The sequence below is a fragment of the Falco punctatus genome (assembly GCF_963210335.1).
Source record: "Falco punctatus genome assembly, chromosome: 5".
NCBI classification, from domain to species: Eukaryota; Metazoa; Chordata; class Aves; order Falconiformes; family Falconidae; genus Falco; species Falco punctatus.
In genome coordinates this window covers 62,037,865-62,065,667 of record NC_137584.1, presented here as the reverse complement: position 1 = coordinate 62,065,667, position 27,803 = coordinate 62,037,865, and the positions used below count along the sequence as shown (strand labels likewise).

The window sequence follows — 27,803 nt, the reverse complement described above, 5'->3', positions numbered from 1 at the left end:
TACCTAGACTTTAGTAAAGCGTTTCCCACAGCATTCTCCTGGAGAAACTGGCTGCTCATGGCTTGGACAGGTGTACTGTTTGCTGGGTAAAAAACTGGCTGGATGGCCGAGCCCAGAGGGTGGTGATGAATGGAGTTGCATCCAGCTGGTGGCTGGACCCAAGTGGTGTTCCCCAGGGCTCAGTACTGGGGCCAGTCCAGTTTAATATCTTCACCGACGATCTGGATGAGGTGGTTGGGTGCACCCTCAGTAAGTTTGCAGATGACATCAAGTTAGGGGGGAGTGTGGATCTGCTTGATCCTCTGCAGGAAGGCTCTGCAGAGGGACCTGGGCAGGCTGGACTGATGGGCCAAGGCCAGTTGCATGAGGTTCAACAAGTCTGAGTGCCACGTCTTGCACTTGGGTCACAACAATCCCATGTAACACTACAGGCTTGGGGTAGAGTGGCTGGAAAGCTGCCCAGAAGAAAAGGACCCGAGGGTGTTGGTCAACAGCTGGCTGAACATGAGCCAGGTGTCCAGGAAGGCCAACAGCATCCTGGCTTGTATCAGAGACAGCAGGGCCAGCAGGACTGGGGAAGTGATCATCCCTCTGTACTGGGCACTGGTGAGGCTGCACCTTGAAAACTGTGTTTGGTTTGGGGCTTCACACTGCAAGAAAGACACTGAGGTCCTGGAGCGTGTCCAGAGAAGGGCAACGAAGCTGTTAAAGGGTCTAGAGAGCAAGTCTTACAAGGAGTGGCTGAGGGAACTGGGGCTGTTTAGTTTGGAGAAGAGGAGAATCGGGAGACCTTGTTGCTCTCTACAACTATCTGAGGGGAGGGTATAGTGAGGTGAGTGTCAGACTCTTCTCCCAGATAACAAATGTCAGGACAAGAGGAAACAGACTCAAGCTGCACCAGCGGAGGTTGAGATTGGATGTTGGGAAAAACTTCTTCACCAAAAGGGTGGTCAAGCTCTGGAACAGGCTGCTCAGGGACGTGGCTGAGTTGCCATCCCTGGAGGTATTTAAAAGATGTGTAGGTGTGGTGCTTAGGGACATGGTTTAGTGGTGAACTTGGCAGTACTGGGTTATTGGTTGGACTTGATGATCTTAAAGGTCTTTTCCAGCATAAATGATTCTGTGATTGTATCAACAGAAATTCAAAAGTAAAAAGGACTTAGTCCCCTGTGAACTCAGGTGGTCACAGAGAGGTGGTTTATTTATGGAAGTCTTTGGTGACCAAAAAGGCTGAGTCAGTTCAGTGCCTTCAAGAACCTGGGTTTAAACTTACATGATGATTTTGAACCTTAGGCTTAAAACCAGACTTAATACTAGAAGGCAAAACAGTTCTGCAGTGTAAACCACAAGAAAGTGTCATCAGAATAACTCTCTAGCACGTTCACTTGTTTGTTAATCAGGGGGATGATATGCTTAACAAAAAATAATATTCACAATTTTTAAAATTCTATTCTTATGTTTTGGTAAAATTAATCCAGTTGCAAGTTACATTAATGAAGATGCCAGACGTGACATAGTTGAATGTCAACACACTGAGAAACAGCTACGTTGGAGTCGAACATGCTCAGCACTATGTTTGAAATCAGGCCAAGAGTGCTGAGGCTGCGAGGGATACTAAGCCTCATGAACAGCATCTCGAGTAATTATTAAAATGTTAAAAAATGCTGCTCTCAATCAGTCACTACTGATTGTATGATGCAGTCAACTGCTGATATTACTAAACAGAAGACATCCAGTATAATTGCTCTTCCCAGTAATCATGTCTAATCATGGCAAAAAACCAGCATGGCTAAGCTGCAACATGAAAGGCACAAAGCCGTGGGATGGCGTCATGCTACACATGTGGTGTGAAAGTGACACAAAGTGAAAAGTAATTGGAAACAATTTTGTTGGACACAGCAAAATTTTGGCAACGTATTTATGATAGATCTCTGTGTGCAAGAAATCCATTTGTCACGATGGCAGCAGGGCTATCTGCACAGACTTACAGTTTCCTTCCACATCGGTGAAAAGGGGCTGCCAAACAAGGGGGCTGCCCTGAGGAGAGGGGCTTCCTACAGCCCCTCTGTTTATCGGCAGAGCCCAAATTGGACTTCAGGTATGCATTCATTTGGTTTAATCAGTAGGAATAAAGTTACACAAACACTGTTGTTCTGACCCGCTCAGCTGTCAGATCAGACTGAAATGGCCACTGAGCACCCAGAAGCAAACACATCTCTTATCTAAACCTTCTCACACCAGCACGGAGAGTATTTCCAGAATATTGGCTGTTGCCATCCAGCCACAGTTTGGAGAAACAGAACGTTTAACAAAGGGCATGGAAATGTTAACAAATAGGTGCTGGAGGTACGTGGGACAGAGATGAGCAGGTGAGCTGGGGGTGCTGCGGCTGCACCCACGGGGTGATGGCACGCAGCGGCCAGCCCTGCAGCTAACCCCGCACCGCCTGCCACAGGCGTGGGGGCTTTGGAGCCTCTGTCCCTTCCACTTCCAAGAGCTGCCAGGGAGAATGAACCTCATCTTCTCTCCACTTATGGAAACATGTGGTTGCCATGGGGGGAATAGGAGAGAGGAGAATCTCTAGCATAATCCAATTCAACTGAGGTTCGGCTCGCGCTGAAAACAGCTGGCTTTTTGCCCAGAACGGAGAATGAACTTTAGAGGATTTCGAGTGAGCGAGCCCCATCTTCAAAAGCATTCCTCTGGTAGAGCAACATGCTCCACTGGATCTCATCTGAAGACCTGTTAGACTGAGGCTGCTGAGGTACTCAGAGTAAAGCAACATATTAAAAATTAATATTGCCAAAAGAAATAGTCTCAGTAAACAGATCTGACGAACCTGAAATCTAGTCATTAAAAAAAAAAAAAGCAAAAGTAATTTTGAGTATTACATCTATCTGATTTCCCTGGGGGACACTCCACAGCTTTATAACCACATTTCCCTGCTTTTTATGAATGTTCCTCTCACCTTCACAGCTTTCTGTAAGGTCCACACAAACAAGAATACAGGGAAAGAATCCTTGACAAAAGTAAGAAGGGGGAACAATAGAATGGAAAAGGTGAAATCTCAAATTTATTTCACTCAGAGAACTTTGCAAAATTACCACATAAAACGTTTCAGAGAGACACGATCGATTTCAAAGGTATGTGTACGTTTTACCTCCTCTCAGCCTGATTAAATTTTAAAAGTGACATATCTTACTCTTTCGAAGGAGAAATATTAAACCTGCATTCCTTCCCTCCCTTTTCAGACACAGTCCCCGTATCCGAAGGAGACTAACGCCGGTCTAACCAGCCCTGCCCATGCATGGAGCGCACCGGCCGTGCGACACCCGCCTGGCGCACCCAACTTCACGGCCACTGCCACTGCCACTCGCCTCGGTAAGGGCACGGCTGTGCTCACAGGCATGTTTCACGGACACCTCTGCCAGCCCACTGGAGAGAGGCCACGCCGCGTTTCGAAGGACAAACGCACGGCAGCTCCCAGGTGCTCCAGCCCCCAGCTGGGGCAAGTCACCCGGCCAGCAAAAACTCGCCCCGAAGGAAAGCCGATGGGTGTTTAACGGGGTGAAGCCCTGGGGGTAAGCGACCCCCCCGCTGGCCCGGGCCCCCTCGCGCCCGCCCCAGCGCGCAGCCCGGGCGGGACGGCGGCAGCAGCCTGCGAGAGGGACCCCCGGCACCGCCCCCGCCCCGCTCCGCCGCGCATCCCGCCCGGCTCCCGACGCCCGGCGGGGCGCCCGCGGCTGCGGCGGGGGGAGGGAGCGGGGGCGCTGCCGCCGCCGGCGCCCCCTGGCGGCCCCCGCCGCGCTCGGCCGGCGGCATCGCGGCGCGCAGGGGCGGTCGCCGCCGCACACGGCTCCGAGGGGGCACCGCCGCCGCCGCCGCGCCGTGACGGGCCGGGCCGGGCCGCGGCGGCAGCCGTGAGCTGGGGGTGCGCGGGGCGGCGACGAGCGGGGAACAAAGGGGATCGAGGCGGCGCAGCGGCGGCTCCGCCGGGGGGAGGCACCGGCTGGGCGCGGGGGGTGTGGGGAGGAGGAGGGTCGTCAAACTGCTGCCACTTCGTCGACCGTGAGCGCACTCGCTGGCGGCGGCGGCGGCAGCCCGCCCCTCGCTGCATGGCAGCCCAGTGAGGGAGGAGCGGGCGAGGGTCTGGCGCTGCCCGGAAGCCGAGGGAGCCAGCGCCGGCGGCAGCAGCGCCCGCCGCCCTCCCGCCGGGATGCGCCCCGCTCTCCGCTGAGGCGCAGCCCCGCCGCGATGCTCTCCCCCGAGCGCCACCGCCACCACCGCCACCCCCCGCCGCCGCAGCCGCCGCCGCCGCCGCACCACCCGCCGCAGCCCAGCCATGTCGTGGCCACCATCGAGAACCTGCCGGCGGAGGGCGGCAGCGGCGGCGGCAGGAGCGGCATCTCCGCGCCCTCCTCCAGCGTGCGCCAGAGGATCAGGAAAGTGCTGAACAGGTGAGCCCGGGGGAGGGACCGGCGCTCCGGCGGCGCGGCAGGGCACGGCGCGGCTCGCCGCCTCGCCGCCGCTCGCCCTGGGGCGCGCAGGTCCCGGGGGCGGCCGTCGGGGGAGCCCCGGCCCGGCCCCTTCGGCGGCGTGGGGCGGGGAGGCACGGGGGCTCCGGCGGGGCGGCTGGCCCGGGCTGGTAGCGCCTTTCCCGGCGGAAGCCGCGGGCAGGGGGCGGCGGCGCGGAGTCTCCCCCGGCCCATTGTTGCCTCCGAGGCGCGGCGTGAGGCGCGGCCCCAGCCCGCTCCCTCCCCGCCGGCACTGGTGCCGATGCCGGTCGCACCTGCCCGGCCCGCAGGCACACCCCCCTCGGCGGCGGTCCCCGCTCCTCCCGCCAGCCGCGGCTCCCCGGCCCCCGTGGCGGACCCGCGGGGGACGGCGGGCGGAGGCAGCCGACCTCCCGCTGCCGCAGCCCGGCCGGTGGCGGAGGCGCCGCCGGGGAAGTTGGAGCGCGGGCGCCGGCCGGGAGGGGCGGCGGGGAAGGGAGGGGGCGGCCCCCGGTCCCGGCGGGGGTCCGCCAGCCGCGGCCGGGCGGGGCCTGGTGCTCCGGGCGGCCGGGCGGCCCCGGGTGGGGTTTTTGCCCCATCCTCGGCCAGCTGGCGTGGTCAGGGAGACGCAGGCTCCGGCCGCGGGAGCTGGATGCCGGCGAGGTGCGGGCTGCTCGGTCCGCCGGGGCGGGTGGCTCAGCACTGGCAGTGCGAGGGCAGGAGAACTGCAGGGTACCCGGGGTAAATTATTTCAGCGAACGCACAAGAAACCACTGGAACCGTCTGACTTAAATCCGTGGCGCTCTCATCTTTGCCAGTTGTTTCTTCTGCACTGCATTCGATTAGGGCTGAGGTTTTTGGTACAAAACAAGAGTCTATCCAGAGCCTAACTGGTTGCACTTCTCCAGGAGGGAAGGGGCCTCAGAGCTCCTGTCTGAAAAGCCAGCTGAAGCCATCACTTCTGCCTAATGACTTTTACGTGCTAAATAGAGTGGTTGCAGCGTTATGAGCAGCAATGGGATGGTGCGCACCAGCACCGGCCTCATTGTCCCCGCTTTAGTTTCGGATACGTGTGGTGTGGATGAGCTACCAAGAGAAACAGCTCTTCTGCCTGGGTATGCTGCTTTTGAAGATGAAGGTCATTGAATCTTTCGAGCTTTTAAACATTAGGAAATCATCATTGTCACTGTCTTTGTTACAAATGCCTGAAGGTATTTGATTGCTCGTAGATCATTGCTATGATATGCAGTTAATTGTTACCGTTCTAGGAGGATCCTCAAAAGCATTGGTAAGGGAGGAAATACTTATTCTTTGTTATTCGACCATGAGAAGGATTGAAAAGAAGTCGACACAAGTAAGAGCTGCTTCAGCTCAAACTGAGTTACACCTTTTCTTGTACATTCGAATTTGCAACTCTCACTATAGTAAATTTCACTCAATTTCTCAGCCCAACAGCCTGTGTCATCTTGGGTGTCCTGTGCTTGCAAAATCCTGCTCTCCTTCTGCTTGATCATCCTGATGTGTGTGTCAGTACTGAAATAAGACACTAGAGAAGATTTCTCAGGGGCAGCAAGAGATGTATGAAGATGCGGTGAGGTGTTCAGATACAGAAGCAGTTGGTACTCCGGTTCAAGGGTGGTAATAGTGACCTCTGGGGAGCCATCAAATTGGCCACAGTCGTCTTGTCTAGGATGTGTTGGATTAATTAGTATAGTTGAAGCAGTTACCATGCTTATGCATATATATGACCCTCAGCCATAGATAAAGAGTCAAATCATTATTTATTGTTATATATTTATGAATGAAATGAGACTATCTTGATGCTCTGTTTTTTGAAGGGGGAAAAGGATAGAAATTTACTCTGGTGACCAAAGTTCAAATTTCGGTTCTGCTTCGTAAACTTGAATCTAGAAACAAGACCTCCCATTGCCTAGAGGAAAACCCTAACGAGCAGGAACCCAGTCATGGTTTTGTGGACATACCCTTTTCTCCTCCTCAAACAAGAAACAGGAGTAAAATTTTTCCAAATTTCTGTGATTTGTAGAGAGCAAGAAGACGTGTTACTGTGGTGTTTAAAGGCAGCCTTTTCTTTGTGTGAGAGAATCTTTAGCCCACCCCAAAGTCTGTATGGAGGGAAATTTTGCCCGAGTTAGGTTTCCTTTAACTTTACACACGAACTAATGACTCAGCCTGTGTAATGTCATGGCTTTCATGCAATATTTCTGTTGATGCAGTGAAGTGAATCCTGACACGATGTTTATTTTTTCACCTTCTATAGAAATAATAGCACGTGATGAGTAAAGTAAAGGAAAAAATATGTATGCCAAATTCCTAAAGAAGCAGGAGTCCAGAACATGCCAAACATTGGTTTCCTCAATGTTTTACTATTGGGAAAGGGTAGCACTTTCTCCATGCTGTGTATACTTTGTGTGCACCATTTGCTTGAGACTCATTTGTGAAAGATTCCTGATTGACTCATTGACTTGAGCTCATGTGATTCAGTTTTCTGCTAGACAGAGTGGGGGCTTTTCAGACAGAGGAACAAAATAAAGTTTGACAACAGCTGGGTTTGCCAGAAACCTGCTTGTAGCTGGTAGAATCATGGAATCGTAGAATCATAGAATGATTTGGGTTGGAAGGTACCTTTAAATGTTATCTAGTCTACCTCCCTCTGTAATGAGCAGGGACATCTTCAGCTAGATCAGGCTGCTCAGAGACCCATCCAGCCTGACCTTGAGTGCTTCCAGGGATGAGGCATCTGTTACCTCTCTGGGAAACCTGTTCCAGTGTTTCACCACCCTCATCATAAAAAAATCTCTTAATTCTATCGAGTCTGAATCTACCCTGTTTTACTTTAAAACCATTCCCCCTTGTCCAGTTGCAACAGGCCCTACTAAAAAGTCTGTCCTCAAGGAGGGGACAGGCTCTGGTATGGTCAGGGAGGAGACAAGGCAGCAGGACAGTGGGGATAGACACTGGCAGAAACTGAGCATCATTTCTCTTTCGTTTTATATGCAGTAGTTTGGTCACCCAGGCACTTGTTGATTCCAGAATTGCCTTTGAAGGCTTCTCTTAAAATTGCTTTGCAAGCTATGGAAACTTACTTGAAGTTCACAACTCTCCTCCCTGTTCACTCAATAGATCCCAAGGTAACAGAGAAACACTGTAACACCAGCACACCTCCCCCCCCCCCCCCCCCCCCCGCCCCCGGTGTTTGAGAGAGGACGTACTGAAAGCAGAACTGGTTGACTGTGAAAATCTATTTCAGTGATCACAGCAAACACTCCACTCTGAAAAAGTTTCCCATAACAGAAAACCAAAGTAAAACACAAAACTGAAGGGTCAGAATCTCAGAGGACTGGAGATGCTCAATGAAATTGTAGGTTTTACTGGAATAGTTTGGATATAAATTCTGAGCTGCCAATGACAGTGAACAGGACCTGCTGCAACAGGAACAACCTTCCTGCTACCCTGGGAGTCTGGAGAGGGTGACTTGGCATTCCCATTGCATTAAGGGGAAATGTCATGGTGATTACATACTGCAAATATGTTCCTGGACCTGTGACTCACACCTGTGGTCCATGAATCCCATCTGCAGGGCCCTGCCTGGTACCTTCCTTGTGACATTTGCTGAGTAGGTGTCCCTGGCTGACCCTGCCCTGCTATATTTCAGGGGAGAAAAGGAATAATGGCTGCTTGCTTGCTTGCTTCCCCCAAGCCTCTGTGAAGCCAAAATTGGACTCCACCGACTCTGCTTGCAGAGGACCACTTAATAAGCAGTGACTCACCTGCTCTGCATTGCCTCCCACCTATAGCGGGAAGCAAGAAAAAAAGGAGAAAGTCGTGTGGTTTGAAGTTCTGTGGTTCTCAATGCTTCCATCCCAGCACCTGCATATTTCAGATAGCTGTTGGTGAGTATGAACTCGCCCTGTCTGGCTGTATCCCAGCACAGAGGGGTGGCTTGTCTCCCTTCCTTGCATTCCCTGGATGACCTGAAGGGTGAAGAGCAGAGAATCACCTGCAAAATGTTGCCTGTGGCCCCTGAAGCCAGGTCGATCTCATGTTGGTAAAGTTGGTTGTCGCCTCTTCAGAGGAACTGGGTGAAGAATAAACATTGCTGAAACACAGGGGGAGCACCTTGCCAAATGATCTCTTTGGGGGATTCTTGCAAGTTATTGATCTAAATGAGAACCAACGAATGATACGTGGACATTATCTCTGTAATCCTAGGCACCAGGACAAGGAGGGAAGATGAAGTTTCTGCAAGGGAAATGAGTTAATACCTTTATATACTATAGCAAAGCTATTTTACCTAAATAAACATGGCTATTCTGTAAAACAAAAAACCCCATACTGTAGCTGTGTCAATGAACTCAGGCCTCCAAAGTAACATCTGAGGCCCTGCTGTTGTATTGCTTTCCTTGGTGTGGACTTTTTTAGAAAGCTGATGGCACATACATTTTTCTGGGTTTACCCACTTCTACCTTACAGTACTTTCTTAACGAATACTTGCTGTAAAATCTAGCCATGCCTTATCTTGCTGTTTCAAGGATGTCTTCATGAGCTTTTTCTTGCTCTTTGTTGCTAAATGGTGCTTCGTATTTTTCAAAAGATTCCTAAAAATCATGTCAGAATATTAGAGACATATTCAACTTGATATCAGAAAATGGAGTAAGAGTAATTTCAGGCACTCAGTCCCATGCCATCTTTCAAATAGCTTTGTAGTTATGTTCTCAGCTCCAGTGAATTGCAAAAGCTTTCTGTGGAGGAGTGTGAGTCTCTACTTCTTTGCTCACTTATTCACCTAATCAGATAAATTTTAGCCTTGTGCATAAAGCCAGTGTATGGTCTAATTACCACTACCTTTCTTAGGAAAAGGAAATAAAAATAATGTTGCTAATAAGAATAAATCATTAAGCTCGGCAGTGATTTACTGAGCAAAATTATACGAAGAAAAGCAATTTGGATTCTTGTCAGAAAGCCCAGCTGTTTGGGTACAGTCTGAGTAAAACATTTTCCTTTTCCTTTTTTGTATGTTACAGGCTCAATTCATCCCTGATAATGGAGTTGAGGAAGAATTTGGCTTGCTAGCTGGCTACCTTTGAACTTGAACTGTGTGTCAGGGCTGCTAATGCTTCAGAGATGAGAGCTGTTTAAATGACACTGCAGGTATCAAATGCTCTAACCCAAGGATTTTTTTTCCTAGTAACACGTATCCACATAGTAAATCAGGCAGAGGGAGTTTATGTGCCAAAAAGAACCTGAAATTGAATAATAATGGAATTGAGGGAACGTATTTCATTGCCCCAAAGCAATAACGCCTTTCAGTTGACTGAGCAGAGAGGAAAACAAACCAAATAATTTATGGCATTTTTCCTTAATGAAAAGCAAGTCAAGGATCAAACGTGTAATTTTTGGAATCCAGAAAAAGAGTGAGTATTCATAACCTTCACTTGCTTTACTTCTTCAAAACAAAAGGATTGACTTCCTGTGGGATTTTTATCTTCTCAAAGTCCACCCAGAATAGCAGTGACTGTAGAAGAATGAGTCTGAGCCCAATTCAGATAGCTGTAGCTTTCCTTTTAGGTAAAAAAATTTATACATTCTGAAGTAAATCAAAGAAAATTAGTTCAGAGCGTAGATAAAGCAATTAGGTTGGCTTTCTTGTACCTCTTAGTATTACTCTTTTTGGTCAGGGAAGTGGGAGGGTTGTATCTGCCCGTCGAAAAGCATCCTGTCAGAGGATATAGAAATCAACTGATGCAAAACTGACCTCCGTTTTCTTTTCTCATTAGTTTACTTCTAATCGCCATTTTGAAAGCCAGTGACCTCTGTGAATCAGCTACATTCCCAATAATTTGGGTGCATAAGGGAAATACCTCTCAAATGGGAGAAAAAGATGCTTTTCCCCTTCCCCTCCAAACAACTTATTTCTGTGAATGCATATTTATTGGAATGCCATAGCACACTTAAAATGCTTTGATTTAGGAGTGAAGATGAGCTCAGGTACATAAAGCTTCCATGTTTCTGCCTTAGCAGGTATTGGAAGTCTGTCCAGGTATGGTTACCAAGTCTCCGAGTGTGGTTTCCTAACAGGATTTAGACTCAGTGTTGGAAAGCTTTGTCCCCCTTGCCTCACTTTTGCTCCTGAGAATTTGCACCGTAGGAGATACAAGTGATGCTGGCCCTATTCTGAAATAGGAATTGTTTGAAGTGATTTGATATGGTGAAAGTGCACTGTAATCTAAACCTGTCAGCCCACGTACTGATTGGGAAAAGACTTTCCCGGGGCGGGGGGGGGGGAGCGATTTGGCAAGGGGAAATATGTGGGTGTCTTCTGTCTACCTATGACATTCAGAGGGCTGGTACTTACCGCGTGCCTGTCTGTAAGTGGGAATTTTTGACACTGGCTGTGCTGTGGGCTTTGGGAAGGGGTTACTGCCTCTTGAACTAGGGGGGTTTCAAAGGAGCAGCACTGTAAATGGCTCCATAGAGAAAGCTGGAGGAATGGACAGAGTGGCTCTTATGGGATGGACAGAGCAGCTTTAATGTGTTAATGAGGGGAAGGCCAGATGCCAGTAGCTATCAGAAGGGCTCTTTGTGGTTCTGTCGCTGGAGATGGCTGGAGCCTCTGTCCTTATCGTGGTTGTTTCTGCAGGCAGAGGGAAACACTGGGGCTATTAGTGAGGTGTTCCCTTCCTTTAAGTCAGCAGATAGCCTTAAAGATCAGCACTTGAATACTGATTAGGGCTAATTACCAGGAAAACTTAGGAAAAAGAACTTGCTGAAGAAGCTTGACTTTAAAAAACTACAAAAAATTGCTCCCCAAACCCAACAACAACAGAAAAGTCATGCTCAAAGGGTTGTGAGCTGAGCTCAAACTCGCCTGTTGCAAGAACAGCTGTATGGGGACTCATAAATTGCTATGACTGTAAAGTATGTAAGTATTGGTGGTCGTGAAGTTCATGTTGTGAACTGCTGCATCTACCTGTCTCTGCTTATTTATGTCTGTCATCTGTCTCTCTTGGATTTTTACTGAAAACACACCAGTTTTGAAGCTTGCCTTTCAGCTTTTCTCTGACTTGCTTTCTCTTGTGATTTAAGAAAGCATTTCTTCAATACGTGCTCGCTGTCTGTCGTTTTTCTCATAGACACCGCATGATTGAATTAGTGGGTTTGACTCCCATGCATCACGTTCTCCTCAGTACGGCTGGAACTAAAGAGCAAGAGACAGAGGAGGGACTGGCCCCACAGCCCGGCCACGCTCGGTGAGAGCACCTGTGCACAATACTGCGTCGTACTTCTGCAGGGAGTGTGCCTGCTTTTTGGGGTGTGCCACAGTGTGTGGCGCTAGCCAAATCTTTTCCTAGGTGAGGTAGATGACCCTTGATCTCACCAGAAAGGTCTGTCCACAAATGATGCCCTGTAGGTGTCACTGTAAAAAATAGCGACACTTATTAAGCCAGCCTTCTGTTTGTAGCTGATACAGTCATTTCAGCCCTTAATTTTAGTTTCCCCTTAGTGTGGTGCTCAGTTGCTTCTTTATACTGCCTTTGCCTGCAGTGACGACGGAGTGGTGCTCCACCTTCAGATAAGTCTGAACTGTGGCGATGTGTAGGAACTTAGGAGCCGGATAGCAAATCTTGTCTTTTGCTTTAACAACTTTTCCTGTCAGAAAATGTAGGTGAGTCAAAACCTTGGCAAGGAGGATTGAATTTTCTCAAGACTGCATGTTCGGCAGGGTTTCTTGTGTCCAGACTAGATATTTTTGGATAGAGAGTGAGTAAGACTTCATGGTAATCTGGCGATGGGAGTATTTATGTAGGAGACCAGGTTTAACTTTGCTTTGCTGCATCCCTGAGGGCTGCTGTGAACCCATGAGATTCTCTTGGGATGAAGAACCTCAAAAGGTCATGGTTTTGTCCTAACGCAAAATGGGAGAGGTTTTGAGAATTAAAAGTTTGGAACCAGAAGATGCTTTTTTGCCCAACTCATCTCCCAGGGCATTTCAGACTTCAAGATGTTCATTTACGAAAGCACACTATGCTTGGAACAGATTGCTGCATCTCTAATACAGATTAATGAGGTAATTTACATCCAGTAGCAAGACCATAACTATTACCTCCCAAGCCCTAGTGTTAATTGCAACCTGTAAGCCAGTATTAGCCGATGACAGAATGAAAACACAATTTGAAACATTGATAGTGATGGTCATTAGTTTACTTACCCCTTTTTGGTGTTCATTTGTCAAAGGAGCTGTCACGCCTGCGCCCAGAAGCCTGCTTCACTGTCTTTTTATTGGGCTGCATTGAATTCAAAATGGTGGGGTCTTCCATGCCACGTTGGTTCTCATTACTTTTTTTTATCTGGCAAGTGTTTTGATGTGACCTAATGTTTTCTGGTTTCCATTTGGTAGAAATGGAGAATGACTTAGGAGGGAACTAAATGTTTCCCCTGTTTGGTGAAATGGAGAGGAAGCAACGTGGGAGGGAGATACCAGGGTCCATTCCTGCTCTGATACCTCTTCATCAACCTTATCGAAGAGGAACAGAGCTCCACAGCTCCACTCCTGGATCTCTCCAGCCTAATAACTAAAATCCAGATACTGAACGTAGCCTTGGGGCTGCCAGTTCAGACTCTTTCAGTGGAAGGGGGAGTTCGAAGGGTATGGACTGAACGAGAGTGGTGGCTACCAAGCAGAAGTGGGGGGACTTGTCTCTACCTTTTTTTTTGAAGAGAGGAGGTAGATGTCTAACTCTTCAAGAGGAGCCCTGAAGTGAGTCACTGACAGAGGTCTGATGCTCCAAGGTGGGTAAGGCATAAGCTGTACCCTATCCTATGCTTTCTTTTTTTTACCAAGATTTGGATCTTTATCTGCCTCTGTGGCTATCCCAGGGTACATTGTTCTTCTGCGTGGATGTTTGCTTTTTTTCAATCCCTACGATGATTCAAATGCCAGAAAAAACGTAATAAAATTGAATTAATTGCCTTTTGATTATTCTAAGCCCAGATATTTTATTGAGTTTAAGTAGCTCTGTGTTTTCAGTGGCTTCTGCAGCCTGATTTGGGCCATTTACCTTCTGAAATCTCTTCTTACTAGAAGCTGAGTGCCATAATGAAACTGAGCTAGTGTTTCTTTCTTGTTGCTGCTTTCCTTTTCTCTCTCTGCTGGTGCTACAGATATGAAATGCTTTTGATTATGGTTTCTAAACTCCCTGCTGCCAGTATATTGAGGTCTGTAGGGACTGTCCTGGGTAGACTGAAAGTGAGGAAGGACAGCAAAGAGGAGGTAGGTTGGGAAGAGTTGAGCAGGGAGCTGGAAAATATTTTAATGGGTATGAGACTTGATACTTGAAGGAAATAAAACTTTAATATTGTAGATGTAATTTTCACCACGCTGGGTATGAGGATTAAGTACCACCAGGCAGAAAAAGTTTCTAAGCTTCATGTAACATGGTGGGGAAAAAGGCAGCACCCAAACACATGTGATGATCAGATTGAAGTGCCTCCTCTTTCTCTGTGACCTACCTGTCATGCCCAGGTAACTTCCAGTCAGATTTCAGATACTAGACCCCTGCTGTTGGGTGCCTGCTGTGCTGAGGGGGATGCTTTGTAGAAAAACAACTGGTTTTCTGGAATTTAGATATCATAATTTGCAGAAGTGCGGTCCAGCTCATCCCAGAGGGGACAACACCTCTGCGTAGCCCTGGAGACCTTGTTCTGTTGCTTTCTCTAAATGTTCTTCTACCAAAGCTGTTCTGCTTTGATTTAGTGCTCACCAGCATTTTTTGACAGCATACTTCAGTGCTTTTTCGGGTCCACTTTGTGGTGGGGGTGGGGGAATCATGTCTTTGAAGAGAATCGGTAAAGTCCAGGACATCTGGAGGACTTAAATCTAGAAGCACAGCGGCAGGGTGGTGTTACAGTTGTCATACGTGTGTGAAGGCACTGCTTACAGGCATTGACAAGGAAAATTCCAGATTTTGTCTTATTTAACCAAAAAGATGACATCTTATCAGAACAACTATTCATTAGGAGAAAGGCACTCAAGGAGTGAGGCAGAGTGAGATGCAGTGCCATGTGGTGGTTGGAGGGTTGCCAGAAGTGGAAGAGTTTCATTGCATCTATATTAACTAAGTGAAATCCCTGGGATTCAGAGTTTCTCCTGCTTTAAATAGGTTACTTGAGTTTAAGACACCAAATAATTCCCTAATAATTCACTTGAAAAAAGGACTCTGTCTGTGTGTGTGTTTAAGCATGCAATATCTTTTAGGATGAACTACAAGTTACCTGAATTTAACGTCCCATTATAAATAAATACATTCTAGCACATTCTAACTAGTAGAAGAATTTCTGTTAAATTTGATGCCTGAAATTGTTCATACTCATCAATTGGGTAGCTATTACCTTGTTAATGGAACTTATTATTACTCACCTAGATTAATTTATTAGATTTATTTCTGTACTTTTAGAACCTATAGTTGTATTGAGACATGAGCCCGCAGAATCAATACCAATTTCTTTTCTCATTTATGAATGCACTTACTAACATCCAAAATACTGTTACACTTGAGAGTATTTAGCTGCAGTTTGTTTTGAAGCATACGCTCCAACAATTTTAAATTTGTATTTCTTCTTTGTCCTTTAATGATTATTTTTTTTTCTGTATGTGGGCTCTGTTTGAGCAAAATGCCATGCATTAACCATCAAGTGAGTCATGACCATACTCCAGTCATTCGGACTAGTTGTGCAAGATTAGGGCTCTGAGACCAGACCTAATCTTTGAGATGTTTTTTGTCTGCTGTTCTGTGTGGCAGGTCCGAAGCAGGAGAGGGAACAAAGGTATGAATGTAACTTACAACTAAGTTGCCTGCCAAATGTGTAATATATTTGCATGTTTTTCTTTGAGCAGCGGCGATGCGTGCGTTTATCTTTCAGAAGCAGTGGTGTTTGACTGAGAAGCAGTAGCAAAGCCCAGCTGAAATGGATAACTGATGTGAGGCTTGTTCACTTGCTTTCAAGAGCATGAATGTCAGACAGGATCTGCTGAAGGCTGGCAGTGGGGGGGGAGGGGGGGGCAGTGCAGGTACAGAGGAAGAAAGCTATTTGGTCACCTCTGCCGTGCCAGCTCAAGACTGGTAGACAGCTGATGGCAGGGAGAGATCAGTCTTCAGGCAGTCCTGACACTGGCATTTCTGTTCCCATTGTGGCATCAGTTGTGCTTGGAGATAATCATCCATCCTTCCTTTGGATGGACCAGGAATGTTCTGTAGATCTTGGGAAGAGAATTGCAGGGGTGGGTTGATGTCAGCCCAGCCTTTAAATCCAATCCAGAGCAGCTCACCGTTTCTGTGGAGAAATCTCCACCAGCTGCAAGTGCAGAGATAATGTTTCATCCAGTGGTCTTGTAAGGTGGCGCTCAGTAAAGCTAACTCTTCTCCAGTCAGCCTTTCTTTGTGGTTTTCCAGTAAAAGTTGCCGTATCCACTCCGTGTGCTGCTCATCTCATCACTTTTTGGCCTGTACTTAACTGCTGCTGTAGCTGCTGCTTGTGCACCAGTGCAGTTGCTGGGTATTAAAATCTTAAGCCTGACAAACAAACACCAGCATGCACAAAAGGACCAGTCTGGTGATAAAGGGAAACTGAGGGGAAACAAAACACCCCCAAAACCATCATATGTAAGTATGATGCAGAAGCAGACATCAGAGTTAGAAAGCTGGGGAGATGGCCTGTGAGTACTATTTGCCTGATTGAGTTGTGGGGTTTGGGACCAAAGCCAGTGTGATTTCTGTCATCTTGTCCGTGCTTGACTAAAAGTTACAGGAGAGCTGGTGGACAAAAAGCAGCCTGACCAACCCGTTGCAGTGATGGGCAGGGTGGGGTGGGCTTTTGCCTGTTCTGTTTTTAGGAGAAGCTTGTATTGCAGCGATGGATGGGGGGAAATACTGTGTTTTGGAAGACTTGGGAAGAAGTTACATACAGTAGCTCCTGATGTACAGGCCAGGATTGGAGACCAGTTAGTTTTTTGGCCTTGGGCAAATCTCTCAACCTCTCTGGGTCTGGTTCAGCACCTGTAAAATGCGGATAATTAAACTTAACTACCTGGAAGAGTTGTTGATTAGTTAATGCTTGTAAAATGCTATACAGTGCTATAAAATACAGTGTAGTATTCAGAAGCATCTGGTCTACAGTTACTGTAGTGCTTTTCTGAAACTTTATGGGCAAACGTTTGCCAAGAAACAAAATTACTAATATGTGCAGTACATGTAGGCTTTGGGAGATGAGGGGGCAGCATGTTTTCAAAGGTGTCTAACTTTCCTAAGGTACCTCCTGTCGGAATACAAGGGGAGGTTTCCCTAGGACACCCGCAGTGGTCTGGCATTGAAATGGGTGTTGGATGAGGTGGGGGCTACAGAGGGGGGCTCTGGCAGGTGGCGGGAGAGCTCCTTGCTCCACTCCCAGCTGCTTGTTCTTATTCTTGTTCCTGTCCCCAGCCTCTTCTTTCTTTGTTGTCCTGGGGGAGCTGTTTGTGTGGTGGCATGGGGAACCAGGCTGGTGGCTTGATCCAGATGGGAAAAAAAATGGAAAAAAAAAATTCTGTTGTTGTTGGTTTGTATTTCCAGATAGCTGTTCTCTCCAGTGTAGTTTGTCATGTGGCTACAAACACATGGACCAGCACAATGCAAAGGCTGGTACAGGGGTAAGAAGTGTCTGGAGAGAAAGTAGGGCTGGGGCTGCTGAAGCTCTCCTGACACTAGGGATGATGCCAAACACAAAAGATGTTGCCATCCCAGAGGTTTGAAGGTGTGTTAGTGAGCTAACAGTCTCGTGTATGGTACAGCAGCATAAGAGAGGCCATGTGGTGATGAGCTGGTCCTGGCTGAAGCTCACCGTGCTGTGTGAAACTCTTGCTAACAAGGGGGAAGGAGCTAAAGATGTGCCCGAGATGAGCCTGTAATAACTTCTGAGATTAGCACCTTGACACTATTATTTGGGACACTTGTGATGTGAATATATGGCACCGTGAACAATGCACACACACACACATATTACTTTGGTTTAATAGGAGACCGTAAAAAAAAAAAAAAAAAAAAAAGTGGTGGTGCTAGGAAAACATTTCCTAATCGGCCACTCCCGAATTAATACCTAGTTGTTGTTAGGAGAAGGTGGTGATCTCAGACACTTCACAGAACTACGGAAGGTAAATATGAGCTAAGGCTGAGAACCGAATTTGTTCTTAAGTCAGCTTCAGGGACTGCCAAAAGGAGGTCTCACTTCTGTCTCTTCTCTGCTCCTGGACAATTTAATCCTTCTGCTTTTGCTAGGCCATGTCTGGTTCCTTTCACATTTCACAGTCAACTCACTAAAACAGCAGTGAATTAACCTGCCCGAAAGAGGTGGTTGTTGCTGCTGCTGGGTCTTCAGCTAACTTTTGAGTAGAGTAGTGCCTGGACTGATGAAAGAACTGAGAGCTGGTGAGCAGGGAATGGGGAGAAGCAGGAGCCAAGGAGACAGAGAAGATGGGGATTGGAGGTAAGAGAAACTAGGAAGAAGGAAGGGAAAGTACCTCTTTCTGTGGCCACAAGGTTTTTATTTGGCTCACTATATTTCAATACTGTGTCTGAGCTAACTGCTTGTTGCTAGGGTCTATAGCTTCCTTCTGCCCATGCTGTCCTGTCTTCTCTCTTGTTATAAGCCCTCATGCTGGTGTTCCTGAGGAGAGTGGTGATGACCCCAGGTGAGAGAGACCTGGTGGGTCTCAACAGTTGGTAAACAGTCAGCTGTAGCCAATTCCTCACTCAAATAGGGGGGGAGGGGGAAATGATGTGATTATACCAGGAGAGGAAAAAGAAGGCAGCCTGACATTTGATAGTGTGAGTCTGGATGGAGCTGGTGGAAAAATACAAACTGTTAAGTGCTTGCTGTGCTTTTGGAGGTGGTGGTGTGGTGCAGCTCTAAATGGACAGCAGTCTTCCTTGTTATACCTTCTTTTTATTTATTTTTAGGCAGGGCTGAATTCAGTGGGGATGGGTATTTGTGCAAAACCTTAACATGAGCATGCTCTGTGTTTCCCTGGTGCTAGAAGATGGAACAGGAGCCTTATCCCTGGTACAGCTTTTTTCACAGTAACTGAGAGGTGTGTGTTCATCGGGTCTAAAATCACTATATGTAGTGTGTGGCAGTGCCCCTGTGGGCTTTATGACTCACTTCTGCCGCTCTGGCAAGGTGTACAGTAACCTTGCTGCTGCTACTGATTAGGAAAATAGCAATTGATCGGCAGCCACTGAACTGGTTCATCCCGCTTTCCATGACAGCATGCACTGTATTACAGCCTTCTGCTATATGCTGTGCTGTGAATCCTGGTTTTATTTGGCTGATGTGACCTTGGAGGCCTATAGCCATTCCCTGGCCTCTCTTTTTCTCCTGTTTCTCCCTAGAGCCAGCAGCTGCGTGATTGCTTTCCCAAAAGCTGTGCCTTTGAGGGAGCGCTCTGATCAGCAATCCCATGGCTTCAGTTACTGGGAGAATTTCTTAAAAGCAGAACGTCCACCAATTTGATCACCTCTGGAGTGGTCACACCAGGGCTCTTTCTGGGTAGGCAAATTGTACTGATATAGAAAGACAGTTTTCTGGGAGCATTTTTTTTGTTAGCTCTGCTTCCCAAATCGATTCTGTATCCTCCTAGCATGCTGTTGCATTCTCCCTTGCTGGTGTGAAGAGGGGCTGCACAGTTCCAATGTATCTCTTCACACCTTCTCCTCTCCTGCAGCCTGTAAAGCTGTTGTATTTAGAGCACCAAAAGCGCAGAGGTATGGAGGAAAATGGGTGTTGTAGAAGACAATAAGCATGAAACAGTATGGCTGTATACTGTGCCTGGATAGAAATAAGGAATTAACAAATCCAGACAGAGAACATCCCACATTGTTCAGTTCTTCATTGTAATCCTGTTGAAAAGAGGTGGAAGTGATAATAGAAATTCCAGATCAGGGCCTAAAGCCTCTTTAGGTTGAGAATTTCTCTTGAATGAAAAAAAGAAATACATAAAATAGGGGCATTGTGGTTTATCCAGCTTGAGTTTCTTGGCAAGTTCTTTTTATGAGTGGTAGTAGATGAAGGCTTTCTAATACATTAAGTGGAATTTAGGAGGTTTCACTTTTGTGACTTGGGTCAGAAGGTTGTGGTTTTTTTCCATATGAGGAGCTGAGTGTGTCATTGTTTACAGATCTGAGTGTTAACATTAGTATTTTTTTTGTGACAGTACTGAAAGCAAGTTTGGCCATGGGTCAGCCGTGATATTTTCTTTTATTTTTGGCCTGTGCTCTAATGCGGGAATTTCTCTGGGTTGTGGTTCCCCTGTATCCCCTGGATTACTGTCCAGCACCCACTCAGATTGTTAGCTGCGGCTGGTCTTGTTTTGGGGAAGCTTAAACCATTAGTATTGCCACATTCCTGTTCTCAGTTAAGGCTTTAACAGCTTGTAAATAAATACAATCCAAGTTGATATCTAATTGATGGTGTGGGGGGGAAAACCCCACCAGTAAACCCACATGACCCATGGGTTGGTCAAGCCATATGTTAGACTGGGAAGGTCTTTATTAGTACAGGCTCTGTTGACTTTTAAAGTAAAAAACCCCAAACCCCAACAGAGCTACAGGGCAATATACAGCAGTTCATGGTTTGATACCAAAATGAGTGAGTGGGAAGCCGGGAAGAATCTTCCACATAAATTCTGCTAGTGTTTGAATTCCAGTTGTTGGGAGTGGGGAGGTGCAACATAACAAGAATCTCCATCTCATTTTGTCTCTCTCTCTTCTGTGGAATAGGAATAAATTGTCACAGAGGGAGGAAGGACCTGTTTCTATGCCTTTTGGGTGTTCCTGATGATTGTCACTGCTCTGATTTGTGGTAGGCAGAGATTGCCAGGTGGCTTGCAATGAAGTAGCTTGCACATGTGGATACAGTATAAACACATCGGCTGTTTTTTGCCCCCAGCCAATGCAGCCCATCGAGAACCCTGTTACCCTTTTGGATGTGTGTGTGGGTAAGAGGGCACGATGCAGTTCTGTATCTCAGCCCAAGTGCGGGTGGTGTGATGCCCTGGTTGCCATAGCAATTAATCGCTGCTTTTAAGGGCTGGTGCCTACTACAAATCCCTGTAAATTGCCCAGAACAGTAGTTAATGCTGCTCCTTAGGCATCTTTCTGGCGTGGGATGGAGAGTTTTTTTTTTTTTCCTCTACTCACGAAGAAAGCCATAATAACTAGCCATAATAACTTGGTATATGCAGTTGGACTGGCTTTCACCTTCCTGGGCTTGTGGAGACATAGGGAACTTTTGTGAAGAACAAGTGCAAAATAGATGGGGATGTGGTGGCTTCCAGCTGCGTGTATGTAGGCTTCATGTGACCAGCAGATTGTGCATGGCTGGGAAAGTAACAAGCATAGTCTTTGAGAGATGTGCATGGATTTTTTTTTTTTTTTTTTTTTTTAGTTATTATTGGAAGGTTTACACCAGACAATTAATGTGTATGTCTTCGGCTTTTCTTTGTGCCTTACAAAGAACAGCTGTGAGTTACTGTGCTGTTTGTATGAATTTATGTAACCATGATGGAAATGAAAACCAGCTACAGCAAGACTGTAGTCTACGTTTGTCTGTTTGAATAGGTAATGGGAGAGAAATAGGGGATGTTTACTATGTCATTGTTCCAGAAACGTGAACGGCGGTGAACGCAGATATTCTTAAAAGTCTTCCTGTAAGTTACAGCCCTGTTCATTTGAAAGGCAGTCTTGATTTCCTCAGTACATTCTTAAAAAGGTTGGAAACACCTGTCCAGAAGTTTGAGAAGTTTTTTTCTTCCGTGAAGGCATTAAAATCTGTTACCTTTAATACTGCTTCTCAGGAAAAAAAACCCCACCAAAAACAAACCCTGTGAAGGGAAACAAGTTTAACGGGATAAGCTATTAAATGCACAGTATTCTCTCTTTGCCTTAAACAAAGTGATAGGTACAATTCAGAACAGCCTTTTTTTTTTTTTTTTTTAAGAAAAATGAATGTTACTATGATACATATACATTCATATACACAACATATGTACATGGAAACTTGCAATTACTTTTACTGGAGATCATGGGTAAGATGTTAGCTTTCTTTGGTATGCCAGATCAGAGTCAAACGTGACAAAATAGATGAGGAAACTTCGATTATCAGTAGGATTAATAGCTGTGCATGCTGAGAGCATGCTATATAACCTGGTTTTGGGTGATTAGTTTAGTCCCACTAGCCACAGATGGGGGAATATATGATTTAGAGAACTATAGGAACATAATATTGGTTTGCTCTATTTTTGATATTTCAGTATTTGAGAAGTATCAGGTACTAGTGTTGATAATTAAACTGTAGTTGAAGAAATAGTTGCACTTCATCTTATGTATGGCAGATCACTGTGATCTTTCAGGACTGGTCAGACTGGAGCAGCTAGAGGCAAAGTAATCAGAATGGACCCAACCCACAGTATATGGCTTTGCAGCCATTACTCCTGCCCCTTATCAAAGAGCTTTAAGCTGAAAGTGTGCAAGATTGCTGTTCGAGGACTGCAGGCTAAGGTCTTCTTTTATTCAGTTTCCCAGGCAGATCCCCCATGATCAGATTTCCTGTCTGGAAGAATAAGAAGTGGTTAAATAAAGAGCATTCTCTTCTCTTCCTTCCTTCCTTCCTTCCTTTTCATGGAGCCTGTGGAAATCCCTTTCCCAGGCCTGCATTGTTCCTGGCCAGCAGTGGCTGGTGAAAGGCCCTGAGGCAGATGGTGTTCTTGGGGTAGTACCTGTCCTCCTTGCCAGCTGTCCTGGAGGTACTAGTCAGAGAAGGTAACATCCTCCAGCCTTGTCTTGCCTGTGACAGTCAGAGCCCCCTCTTGGCATCTGGATTGAGAGGGCTTGCAGGACGTGGGGGACAGAGTGAGCTTCAGTCCCTGCCATAGTTGCAGCTCTTCATCCAGGGTGATTCTGATGATCCAGCAGAATGAGGATTTGAACCTGGCTATGCCCACATCCATGCTGTTGCCAGAGCTAGCAGACTGTAGCCTCTTGCCCCATTCTTCCCAAGAAACTTTGTTGAAGCCAGTATATTTTTTTCCAATGCAAGTTTTTCTTTTGTCTTTTTTTTTTTTTTTTTCCCTTCAATGCAATATAATACTACAATGGTATTTTTTCTTCACTGTAAATATTCCAAGCAGCCCTGCGTGCATGAGCAGTGCTTGTCTTGAATATGTCAGCGTGTTTATATGGGTTCTGGTGTCATGCGGTGCATCGTATTCAGCAGTCATCCTGCAGAAGTCCCGAAAGCTTCCTTTCATCCTTCTCTATCTGCTGCAGTACCAGGACACCCCTCTGTGGAAACGGTGGGCCAGGTTCTCGGGGCTTTTCTTAGGTGAAACTCCCCCAGGTCCCGGTGGGACTGTGCAGAGTCTGGTAGGGGCTGGCAGGATATACCCTCATGTGATAGCTGAGACTGCTCTCCAGTTACAGTATCTTGAAGCCCAGCAGAATGGCATACAACAACATCTTGCAGTGCCGGCAAAGAGAAACTTTCCTGTTTCAGAGTGGCAGATGCCATCCAGTCCTCTCCAGCCTGTTAACTCCCGGCAGCTTTCGCAGCAGCGCAACCAGCAGGGCCCGCTGCCAGTGCACGGGCTCCTTCAAAACGATGTGTCGTTTGCATCTCTTCTCCAAGCAGGCTGCTTGTTGAGGGGCTTGCATGTTGACTGTGGTAGAGCTGGCAGATACCTGTCCTGTTTTTAGAGAGATGTATGACAGAGAGGGGAAGATCAATGGGTGTTATAAGATAAGGCAATACTCTGGTATGGTGTTGGTGAGCTGGCAGCCGCTCGCTCCTGCAGCCTCCCACCTGCTGAAGCTGAGCTGTGCCGGGGGTGGTGGAGAACGGTGCAGCTGGTGGGGTGGGAAAAGAGGCCTTGGTCTCGTGTGTTGAGTGGTCTGTACCTGAGTCTTCCCCACTAAAAGCCCTGGATCCTCACCACCTCTGGGCCACCAGACAGCTGGCAGGAGCCACCGTGGTACGTGCAGGAGCTGCTGCTGCCACGGCCCTGCGCTGCTGCCATGGGATGGCTTCTGCAGCAAGCCCTGCAGCATCATGCCTGCTCTGCCCACCCTGAGCCAGTACTAAGAAACAATTTTATTTTATTTTTGTCCTTTTACTGCTTTGTTTTTGTGAACTACTAGTCAGTTGTCCCTTTTCCTCTGATCCCTGTGTGGCTGTTGTTCCCTTCACCCCTTCACACGCAGCTTCCCCTTCTTCTCCCCAGCTTGGCCACCTCTTCTTCTTGCCCTTCCTACAGGTATTCTTAGGTGAGGGTCAGATGCTCGGGTCTCTTGGGGTAAGCGGTTGAGGGTTTTGAGACTGAAATAGCACAGCTGCTTTTTGGTGCCTGCTGTGAGGAGTTGCTAGCCTGGTATCCTCTCCCCCAGCTTCTCTGGGCTCTCATGGAGGTATTTGGTTCCACTTAAAACATGTGCAGGCTTGAAGGGGCTTTGAGGAGCAGAAGTAAGCTGGGTCTGTTTTCCCATGGCTTTAATCTATTTAGCATGTCTCATGAAAGCAACATGTCTGATTTAATGTAAGTTTGTATTTACTTTTAGATTTGATTTCTGTGATTGAGGCTGTTCAGTGTGACAATAACCATCTGATTGGAGATGATGTCTCTGTGACAGTAGCTTCACTGTCACCACGGGCAGGGCTCTGAGGTGCTGGTAATGTGCTCTCAGGGCTGTGGAACTTCCAGCTCCCGAGAAAATCACATGCGGCACAGCATCCCCTCTAGTGGAAGAGCAATTTTAACTGATTTCACCTATATCCTTGTTATGTTATTTTTAGCTGCTAAGATTAATGCTGTAGTGGCATAATTACAATGTAGCGGTCTGAATATAGAACAAAGCTCTTTAGTTTTAACCTATGTTCTGACGTGCAGTCCCTCTCGAGCAAGGCATTTCCCTGGTTTGCTTCTGGTTTTACCCCCCCATGGATGCAGACAGCAGCCTTGCATCAGGAGACTTGGGAGTGTTTAATGAAAAAAACAGGAAAGATATTTATAAATGCTTCTAATTTGTGTTGTAAATATAGGCTGGCAAGGGAGTGGAGCAGTCACAGTGAAGGAGAGTAAGAGGCTATAAAGGCTATGGCACAGATATGGAAGAGTCTTTTCCATCTCTCACTGCAGCTCAAGAAAACATAAAAGGGCAGTGTAATTGGGATGCTGTTGAATTATGTATAATATTGGCACTGAGTTCCCCGTTAGTTTCATTTTGGTGATGCTTGCTTTCTTGCCAACAGAATAGTCTCTGTAAATAAGCTGCCTCCTCATTTACTTGCATGGCCTGATTATATACAATTATCCCTTGACTGTTATGACTTCTGAAATTAATACTGAGCTCAGCCAGGTGGGTATTCTAGGACTGCATCTGAAATACTTCACTGCTTTAACTGACCATGTAAGCACACATGCTTCAGCTCCCAAAATGGGAAAAGCCATTCTGCTGACAGCTTCATTGCCTTTCTTCAGGTTTGTTATCATTGGAATCACTTGTCACAGTAAGAATGGCCTCTGACATTATTTTAAAGACTGTACCTTCTTAACAAAGGTAAAATTGAGAGTTAGTAAAGTATATTATGAACATAGTACTCCTAGATCTTTTATGTCTTAAAGTTGACATGGGAACAGAACTAACAAACCTGGGCAGAAGGTTTTTGTCCAGCCTCAGATCCAAACATGTCTGCAAGTACACTGCCTACTTCACAGCTTGCATCCGTTGCAGCACAACTACATTCTCCTTAACTTGTGGAAACTTTGGTTCCATTTCTGAGCTCTCTGTCTCTGAGGCATTGGTATCTTTACTGCTTAAGTGGTAGAACACAAATTTATCTCCTGTCAGCAGCAGAATAGCCATCTAGAAGTTCAGTGCCCTGGCCATATGATAGCCAAGTATGTGCATTCATAAGCCCAGACAAGGAAAAAAGATTGAGATTTCAGGACACAGAAATCTACAGCAAACAGTGTTACTTGGACAAAGATAAAACTGTTGACAAACTGACATTAACTACAGTTAACAAACCTGAAATTTCAGTCTTAAGTATTTGAAAAAGATTGTCTTCAGCATATAGAAAATAAAAATCAGTGTGGAGTGTGTTAGAAAAACAGGTGTTTACTTGTAAAGGTTACAGAGTTTGGCCCTACAGAAGTAGGAAAAATGAACAATCACATCTTGTGTGGTATCTGAAGAAGGCAAAGAAATCAGAAAGAATATAATTCTCAAGTGTTTTGGAATCTGTGTAGGGTGGCGTGGCATACTCGTGAAAACTAGCTTCAACACAAAACCTGCCTGTTCATCCTGAGCTGTAGTATTAAGCTTAACACGACCTTTCTTAACTTCCTAAATAAAATACTACTTCTTCATGTGTTGAGCTGAATTTTTCTGGCTGATTTTGGGTAAAAATTAGCCCAAAATACATTGAAGGGAATCTGTACCCTCCAGTATGCCAAAGATCCTTTTAGCTCCCAAAAGCTCAAACTTTCTCCTTGCTGTCTTTGCTAGAAGTTTTTGTGTTACTGTCTTTTTCTGTCCTAGCTCTGTGTGTTGTCTTGCAGTATGTTCTTAGAAAAGAGGTTATATTCATTTTGGGGTAGGAAGGCTGAAGGATGTGAAAAAACATGTATAAACTAACCTGTATGTGCTACTCATTTTTATTTCTAAGGGACAAAATCTGAAAGTCTTGTCGTCTGCTACAGCACAGAAAATATTTGGGACATCTCAGAAAAACCATAATTAGAGCTAATGGGATAGGTACAAAAGCTGGGTAATAGAGAAAAGGAGTTGATGGATATACCTATTTGAATCTGGACTAATCTTTAATGGAAAAAGAGATATCATCCAAACTAAATCACAGAAAGCCCTTCCAAACCCATGTGGAGGAAATCATCCTTTGCTGATGGAAGGATGGAGGCACATGATCTAAAACATCCTTTGTATCTCTGATTTCAGTGGTTACTTTTTTTTTTTTTAGCTCTTTGTCAAAGCTGCAGTTTCAGAGTTATTAAAGAAGAGGATGATGGATTTACATTCAGACCTGAGGCTTGTTATATCACTATGATGTGCTATGGGTTATAATTTGTCATGGGCATCCTTCCTGTGCACGGGCAGGGAGGAGACCCTGAGCGGTGGGCTCTGTTTGTCTCCCCGCAGAGCCCCCCATGGCCTTCCCCTCCAAGCGGTGATGGGGATCAGATCAGACTGGCATCCCAGACCGCAGCTGGTCTCCCCTGCAGGGGTTTCCCATGACGGGAGCAGAGCAGCACCATCCTTCTTGGCGGCTGCCTACGGGTGGGAGAGCATACATGAGACTGGGCACAGCAATAGCTCGCGCTTCTTTGATGTGCTGTTGGGCTGCTTTGTGCGCTGCAGTCTTCTGGTCCCCTCCTTTGTGGCCCCTAAACTGTGATTAAAGCCTCAATGAGTGTCCCTGCGCTAGGCAACGGGGGAGCAGCGCCTGGAATCCACTCAGTTCATTGATAAAACCCGAGCCTGAAAGAATGATGATGCCTTTGTGCGAGTGCATCCAGGCCTCTGCCACAGGCTGGCTGCCGCCGAATTCTGCAGCCCCAGCCCTCTGTCGCTTAATCTGAGCCACCAGGGAGTTGTCTCTTGGGACCCGCTCTGAGGTTTTAAATCTCTTGTGTTAAAATAATGTGTCAGTGCAGAACGTTGCATGAGCTTGGGGGCCCTGACGACTTCTCCGAAGAACTGTGAGCATTTGGAGGCAGAAATGTAGCAGAGACCTGTTGCACAAGGAAGTGAAATGGCATTTGGCAGTCTGCTTTGAAAGATAAAACCCCCAAACAAACAAAAAGAAGTGGTGTGGGTTCCTCCCCCCCAACACAAATGTGAAGCAGTGGCTACACAGTGGCTGTGCCCTGGTAGCCAAACAATAGATAAACTGAGTGTGAGGTACATACCTCTGCCTGCTGGCCTGAGGGCAAATATTGCATCTAGAATAAATGGGTGAAATTCCATTGAGTTAGTGGAGTAGCACCGACCTGAGGTAGCACTCTCCCCACCCTAATTATTATTTCTTATGGAAGCCCCAGTCACGCTCTGAGGCTGTGAATGAGTGGCATTTTTCTTCTAAGGCAGATAATCCAACCGCTTCACTCTGAATGGGGAATGGCATGTCTTTCAAATTACCACACAAACGATGAGAACATAATGATTTTCTGAGATTTACAAGTGGAACTGTTAAATT

The 27,803-nt window shown here is 46.6% G+C and overlaps 1 protein-coding gene across 2 annotated transcripts in view; it reads left to right on the top strand.

The window, feature by feature from the left end:
* Positions 1 to 3,819: 3,819 nt before the first annotated feature.
* Positions 3,820 to 27,803, top strand: part of SLC35F1 (solute carrier family 35 member F1) — a 257,831-nt gene continuing 233,847 nt past the window's right edge. Inside the window, exon 1 of one of the 2 annotated variants that reach the window (XM_080389531.1) lies at positions 3,820 to 4,457. In XM_080389531.1, coding sequence (XP_080245657.1) covers positions 4,255 to 4,457 — 203 coding nt within the window. In that variant the 5' untranslated portion in view covers positions 3,820 to 4,254. Of the gene's footprint in view, positions 4,458 to 11,670; positions 18,027 to 27,803 lie in introns of those variants that run through there. The other variant, XM_080389532.1, reaches the window with a different exon arrangement.